This window comes from Phymastichus coffea, unplaced genomic scaffold, assembly GCF_024137745.1.
Source record: "Phymastichus coffea isolate CEN01 unplaced genomic scaffold, Cenicafe_Pcof_1.1 PCOF00062, whole genome shotgun sequence".
Lineage (NCBI taxonomy): Eukaryota > Metazoa > Arthropoda > Insecta > Hymenoptera > Eulophidae > Phymastichus > Phymastichus coffea.
Genome location: NW_026706873.1, coordinates 1,154,017 through 1,161,887, shown reverse-complemented (window position 1 = coordinate 1,161,887; position 7,871 = coordinate 1,154,017). Strand labels below are relative to the sequence as shown.

Here is a 7,871-nt window from a genome sequence, read left to right as displayed (position 1 = left end):
CAAGACAAAATTATTTATTCAAAACTTAATAATGGTTAAATTATTTTGCTGAATGAAAAAATTTTCAATTGTTATATTTAATGCAATAATATTAGTGAAAATATTTCCAAATTGTAACAAAAAAAAACATGCAGTAAAATAACTTTTTTTAAATTTCATCATAATGTATAATAAATAGGCATATGGAGTTTTTTATTATTTATTATTTTGAAAAAAATATATTTACTGCAAAGCAAAGCAAAATGCAGTTGACCTGTAACATTATAAATTTTTAAACACACTACTGAAATGCAATTATTTAAATACATTAAGCGATCAAGAGTAATAGCAATTTATGCAAATAAATTATTAATAACACATTCAAATTAGTAACATTAGGAATTATGATAGGACATAATATGGAATAGTGTTCGTACAAATTAATGTTTATTTCATCATAATTATTTTATGAAGAATGCAAAGTGAACATTAAAAAAGTACAATAGCCTGATATATAAAATATTTTTTACACAAATATTTATACCGCTGCACCTTTTTTGAATTATTATGTAATCGCATGCTAAAGCGTAAATATATAAGGATACGAAATGTTTGGCCGCTGCCGTGAAAAATAAAGTTTTTCGCATCTATGAAACTGAAATCACGTTTGCCTTTTTTTCTTGTGTTGAGCACATCACGCATACAATAACTTGTCACATTTTCTTTTTTCCCGGTATCATAAAAACGTACAAATGGAATAGTTGAGGCCATTTTTTTTTATTTATTGTGTTGTTTATTGAAAATGGAAAAATGAGAGCTCATAATTTTAGTGACAGGTGAACGCATACGACGGTATGGCTTTGAAAACGCCTTTGGAACAGTCATTAATTATCAAGCGACACAATCGAGCGGCGTTTCTCACCTTTCCTAGGGTGGTTTCTTTTCTATTCAATTCTTTTTTTGGTTTTTTTTCGTTTTTATTTTTTTTCCCCATTACGATCAAAAAAAGAAAAGCACACGATATGCGAGCGATAGAGATTACATGAGATTACATTAATACGATTTCATGTTGTGTCGACAGCATCGACGTTTTTTCTCCATATGATATTGGTAATTGTAAAATTAATATATAAGAATATGAAAAAAATTGCAGTTTCACTGCATCACGAGTCTTCTCTTCGCCGAAGAGTTTCCTGCTTTTACGCAGATGTTTTCTCTGCGTCAATAGCTGAAACAGGAATAACATTGATTAGCATCTTGAAGTGAGATAAAAGTTAAGTGGTAGAGGTGTTAGACTGCTTACTTTCTTTGGTTGGCAAAGGATTCTTCTCGAGCGTTTCCGCGTGTTTCAGCTTGGCAGGATTGAAATTTTCAATTCCAGAGATTAGCTGTTGTTTGCCCTTCTCTTGTTGAATAGCTGAAATTAATAATAAATATCACGAAACAATTCGATCGCTATCTTTTCTGCTTTATAAAGTTCACTCATGAATTTGCAATGCTACTGTAGTTGCTTGGCTTTTCGAAAAATTCACCAAATACATACAAAAATAAAATAAATTAGCAAGAATTCTCGACAATTACCATCCTTGTCAGGAAGTGGATTTTTTTCCTGAGTCTGCGTGTGCTTCAGCCTCGAGGTGTCGAAATGCTCGATACCAGCGATTAAAGTCTGCTGATATTTCTCAGCTGCTACATCTACGAACGCACACAAATTCACAATATTAGTCTTCTTCGCGTCAACATCGAAAATGAAAGTAAAAAATTCAAGCGTACCTTCAGCAGACGGCAGAACGTTTTTCTCAGAAGTCTCGGCTTTCTTCATGCAGTTGTGATCGAAACCTTCGAGTTCGCTCTTGAGGTCCACGGCAACCTTAGGAAGGTTCTTGAGGGACGGGCTCACTGGATCGGACATCTTTGCTTAATTATTTATTTATTTATTATCCTTTATCGACTTCCTGCAATGACGGAGAACAGAGAAAACAGATTAGATTTTTCGCACAGACGATTAAATGCTCGATCGTTAAAGGTTCCCTTAATGAGAGGGCAACAACGTCAGCTGGACAATGGGAGTGGGAGGAGGGAACGTGCTCGCGATGCCGTGTCTCGGCCTTTTAATTGGACAGGAGAGATTTAAGAAAATGGCTTTGAAGGGGGAGAGGGGGGAGGGGACGTTGGTTCGCACGGCGGAATCGAAAGTCGCAGTTAGCGCTAATTCACTCTAAACTAGCTCAATGCCAGGCGGCAATAGAGCTGACGTCGCAAGACGCGCGCCCAAGGCGATATCGTACTTGCTTCATTATTTGTTTATTTATTTCTTTTTTTTTTTTTTTCTTTTTCGCCCGCGTTATCCGCCGAGTATCGTTGACGCGTCGTGATTTCACGACACTTCGAAATTGGTCAAGCCGCGATTTTCCGGCGCGAAGCTCGATCGATCGGCCGCCGTTTCCATCACGTTCGACCCGCGAATGCGCATTCGCGCGCGATGATCTCACCAGCGCGCGATCGAAAAAGCTCGACATCGGCAATTTTTCCATGCCGCAGCTCGCCGTGGCGTTCCGATCGAGCTGACTCATTCGTGAGACGCCGACACTCGCCTATTCCGATCGCTTAGAGCGTAAGTCGAGTCGACGAGCCAACGACGGATAACTGCATCAAGTTGGTGAAATTACGATCGAAGAGAGGCACGAAAGACATACTTATGTCGCCGAGACGCAGAGAGAAATAACCGGTGTGACCTCGCGTCGTCATCGCGGTCAATCGAGAGCCACCGAGTCGCTTGTAGAGCTACGCAGACGCGCGTCCGCAATCACTTTCGATTTTCGTTGCTGCGAAAAAAAATTGCGCGCGAACAAAGAGAAGTACCGTTGCGCTCTCCTTCGCCGCCTCCGCCAGCGAGATGCAACACACCCTAATCCCGTGCGATCACACTCTCTTTCTCCGCCTCTCTCTCTCTCTCTCTCTCTGCCCCCCTCCCCACCGCCGCGCCACGCGAAGAGTCGGTCGCGAGCCTTATAAGGACAACTGCGAGCAACACGGTCGCCTCGATCGACATCCAGATTTCGACGAGACTTCCGCGGCAACCGGTCGCCGGCGAGAAAGCTCGCCCCGACCGCTTCCGACGGCCCGTTTCGCCGATCAGACTTTCAGATGCACGCCGCGCGGCTAATTATCGACCAACGGCGCCGGCGAACCGAAGGACGAACAAAAACCGAGCCGTCCGTTAACGAGGGACGCGCTCGACGGCGAGAGAGCCACGGGGGGATCGGCGGACTTGTGGATACCGCGTTCCAGCTCCGTGCCGTGCAACGATCGAGCGTCCTCGCGCGAACGACAGACGCAATTGGCGAGATCGCCAGGAACCCACCCGCGGCCGACTGCCCCCCGCGCACCTCCGGCGGGGAGGACGCGTTCTCGACGCGCGCGTGCGCCCCGCGGCCAATTATGGTGCTAGCGGCTTTCCCGCCATGCACGCCACCGGGTGGTCGCGCTCGCGTTATCAACCGCGACATACGATGGAAAAGCGTGCCGAAGGCCGTTCCCGCTTTAGAAAGTTTCAGCTCCTTTGTTTTCGGATGCGCGATTTTATCTCTTCGCAGACAGCGTCGGCGAGCGACGTTTGTTTTTTCTTTCATTTTTTTGTTTCTGTTTTTTTTTTTTTGCGCGCGCGCGCGCGCGCACACACACACACACACACACACACACACACACACACACACACACACACACACACACACAGCAAATTTAGGACATCACGATCTCAGTCGTCGAGGCTTTCTCCTCTCGCTTTTCTCACGGCGCAGAGAAATCGCCGGCACGAGAAAATTTTTTTTTCGCTTTTTTTTCGAATTGCTGTTTTGCGAGCCGAGCATGAGTTGCCCTCTTCGTGCTTTAGCCTCCCGGTCGATAGAGAAAGATAAAAAGAAAGAAGGAGAAAGAAAGCTAGCAGCCCAATTGAATGACGGTGCGGGAGCAGGGGGTTGCATGTGCACAGACGGCTCGCATCGATCGGACGGTGTTTCACGGTCACGGACTGTCGCGTTCACCCCTCCCTCCCCCGCACGACGGGGGATGTTGGCACTTATTTGCCGAGAGATAGGTGCCCTGTTTCCTTCGACATCGCGTCGGCACAACTACACGTCGCTCTTCGCTCGCCGCCTCGGGCCGCGGTCGATTCACTAGTCGCCCGCGAGAGAGAGCGAGAGAGAGAGAGAGCTCCATTTAGCGCGCGTCCAAGCCGTCGGACTCGCTCGGGGAGGAGGTAAGTGCGCTCCGCAAGTCGCATGAATAATTCATGCGCCGACGCTCCAATTGAAAACGTCGTTAATCAAGCCTCGGAGAAGTAAATCAGTCGAGCGCGCGGCCGACCGAACCGGCTTCGGTAAATATCGGGATCGCCCGAAGGTCGCGGGCGCGACGCGACGAGAGCAACACGCGGCCCCTCGCGCGCGCAGCAACAGCTTCGCCTCGGCCGGTTCTTCGCGCGCGCGTGGAGACGCGTGTCCTTGTCTCGCGAGCTCCCGTCGCGTCTACCAATGGTCCTCCCTCGCGACGGAGACGCCAAGACGGCAAGATAACCAACGTACGTTCCTGCTCGTTTCAAGCACAAAATTCTGACGTTCGGCACGACTGACCACCGAGAAAAGTTATGGTATCGACGAAAATTGCGGGCAGCGTCATTCTTCTCCCATGCGTTCGTACGAAAGACAGACACAGCGCAGGGACAATACCACGCGCGTCAAAGCTAAACAAAAAAAGCTCTCTCTCTCTCTCTCTCGTTTCTATCTTGTCGTCGTTGTCGAGTGCAAAAAAATCACGCCTCGCACGCGTTGGCGTTCGAGTCGCATCCCACACAATGGTGCAAGGGGGCAAGTGGCTTTTGTGGGTCGTCGGCTGGGGGTTATTTTTCAAAGGCTTCGTCCCTCCTTTTTGTTTTAATTATGCGATAATTCGCGAATGGCCTTTGGTGCAACGAGGAAGGATTAAGTCGTGTTCTATCTCATTGTTCCCGCCAACGACAATAACGATGGGCCGCGTAAACTTTATCAATTTGACGTTGCAAGCGCGGCGGACGCCAAGTGCAAAGTAGGAAGATAGCAATTTATCCGACATCGCTCGCTTGAGAATGCGCGCTTATTACGGAAAAAAAAGAAAAAATAAATTAAACACGCACGCGCGCGTCAATTTTCTTATCAAAAGCGTCGAACCGTGCCACTTGGTAACCGCCAGTATCCTCCGTACGTGATTAAACACCACGCCCTTGCCGAAATTTCTCTCTTTCCTCCGTCTTCTGGATAGTGTCATTCGCTGAGTCACGCGGTCCCGGGTTATTTTAACAACTTACTCGTAGGTAGCTAATCTCAACGACTTGTGATATATTTTTAGTACGAGATAATGAAAATTTGCCAGCGAAAGAAAAAAAAAATACCTGACGCTTGCAGCTTTTGCGTACACGAGTTACTCACTGTCAACAGTAAATAAGCGACGCATTACGAAATCATTCGTTTGATCGAATGAATGAATCACGGACGATGGGTTTTATCCTCCTGCACGTGATCGCAAGGAATTCTGGAGACAAAGATGATTACGACAAACAGCGTACGCGCGAGCATCACTTCGGCTAACCGAAGAGTCAGCGAAAAATTTAAGTGCGGTGAACGGGCTTCGTGCAGAAATGCAATTGCCCGTACAAGGTGCGACATTTTCGTCGTTACCCGCCTCGTCCCGTTTGCAACGCGCACTTGACTGGTACGATCCACGTGCATACGCACACTCATTGCGAGCTATTTGCCAAATTTGTATTTAAAAACATTCCGATACGTATTGCGATGATGACCTTCGGACTAAAAATACGTTAAATGCGAATTGGAAAGAGAGAAATAAAAATATCAGCCTCGCTCATCGTCGATTCAGCTAGCGAACTTCCTTCGCCAATTCCTCGCAATTTTTCTCGCGTGCGTCACAATTTCTTTCTCGCGTACATCAGTTCCGGTTCCTTCACGTACACGCACACGTACGCTTTGCGTACATACGCGAGAGGTGAACCACCCCATGACACCTGCCTTTTCGACGGAGGCTCTTGCACGCACGCGGACATCTAATTTTCCTCTGAATCAATGAGACGCATGCTCTCCCTCGGTTGAAAAGAAGACAAACAGCCGTCGGATTCTATAGCTCAATTGATTAGCTTGGTATTACAAAAGTTTGGCTTCTGTGTGACTCGCGGGTCATACAGAAACCACATCGTGCTGGCGGCGATATGACGTTTTTTTTCCGTAAATTGTAAATTTTCGGATCGTCATGGCGAACAAATCAACCGATAAGATGAGGAAAGAGTACCAGCAAATAGTTTATTACTTGAAAATGTGTTTTATCGCCAGAATTACACACACGAACGCTAATGATGACATGCGTTAACGAGAACAAAAGCCTCGTCCCTTATCAAAGTAAGTCCCGCGCAGGAAATGCGCAAAAACACAATCGTTCACTCCGAGAGAGAAGAAAAAGCTAAAAAAAGCGCCTCGAGGCATTCCGCAGGACTCGATGTCGGGATGGGGGAGAGCTGTGTGATGGCAAAATGGCAGATCCTCTCTTCTACTGCTGCTGCTGCTACTGCTGCTGTACTTACGAGTGTACATCCTACGAATGCTCGAACAAAAAAAGAGAGAAACCGTTACTACACGCGTCAGCGGTTCACACGGAAATCCTCTAGGATATAAAAAAAGAAAAGATACAAGGAATTCGAAGAGCGGCCAATCCACACTTGCGGGTGGGCGTTGTTGCACGCCTATATATTGCCCTGTAGAGACCTTTCGCGCACAGACACACAGCACTCAATTTTTTCGATGCTCAAATTGCATCGCACGGAACAGCCAGCCAGACATCACGCACAAAGGAGAATTATCGTTGGCGAGATGTTGCTTTTTGTTTCTTACTTACCGGCAAAACGAGAACGGAAAACACGAGAGATCTTCAAAGGCGTAGCGTACGGCGTCGACTAAAGCCGGTAGCACCGAGAAAGCAGCAGCAGCAGTCGCCGCGCCATGCGAGCTCGCTTGTGTGAGTGTGCGTGCGTGCATGGTAGGGGAGTGGGAGAGAGAAAGTGCCGTATCCTTATACTGTGCGCGCGCGCGGCTGCGGTGGCGAGCCGGCCGGTAACTATAACGATCCGCGGTCGATGCACCTTGTCATTGAATCTTTTGTTGATAATTATGTTCACTCGGCAGTATTGACACGCTTGGCGCAATTTTTTTACGGCTATAATTGATTTTCAATTGTGTTGAGAAAAGTGCGATGGGCTTTTAATGGACAACGTCTATATGAGCGATTACATATTTGTGAATACGTTTGATAGAGAGCAATAATTAAAAAACAATTATTTATAACTTATAATTGAATGTTTGCAACTCTCCTAAAAATAAAGTACATTCTCTGCAACTATTAATCAATATGCTCGACTCAGTCAATGCGAAATTGAATCTGTTAAAAACTTTCCTGGAATCTTCCATAAAAAATTTTCGAAATGCATCAGACGCCGTGTCACGAAAAAAAAAAACAATATAAATAAAATAGGCAAAACACGAATAGTCCATCAGCACGACCATGGGTTTGAATTCATTGCTGTATTACTAACGCGCGCATTACCCATCGGCACAAGAGAAACGTCGTGAAGCGCGTGAGCAAATACGTGTACATTGCCTGTTTGACGGAGAGGGACTCTCGCGCGTGCGTATGTGTGTGTGGAGCTGACTCACCCGATGTCTTTAATAATATATACAATCTCTCGTTTTTTTCTCATCACTCGAGTTATTAGTATTTTTGCTTTGCTAAAAAAAAATTTTTTTCCATGATCACGTTAAATATACGCTATCATGGACACAGAAAGTCAAAGTTTA

At 46.0% G+C, this 7,871-nt stretch overlaps 1 protein-coding gene across 2 annotated transcripts; it reads right to left on the bottom strand.

Annotated features, from left to right (window-relative positions):
* Nucleotides 1–247: 247 nt before the first annotated feature.
* On the bottom strand, nucleotides 248–7,052 carry LOC131666949 (thymosin beta). Of its 2 annotated transcripts, XM_058940059.1 has the most exons (5): nucleotides 6,916–7,052; nucleotides 1,753–1,934; nucleotides 1,561–1,674; nucleotides 1,283–1,396; nucleotides 254–1,207 (listed from the first exon to the last, which is right to left on the bottom strand). In XM_058940059.1, exons 2-5 carry the CDS (start codon nucleotides 1,889–1,891, stop codon nucleotides 1,179–1,181), a joined length of 396 nt encoding a protein of 131 aa, XP_058796042.1. In that variant the 5' UTR covers nucleotides 1,892–1,934; nucleotides 6,916–7,052; the 3' UTR covers nucleotides 254–1,178. The 2 variants fall into 2 exon arrangements, with proteins under 2 accessions (XP_058796041.1, XP_058796042.1); XM_058940058.1 differs by having other exon boundaries at nucleotides 248–1,207; nucleotides 1,561–1,934.
* Nucleotides 7,053–7,871: the final 819 nt, after the last annotated feature.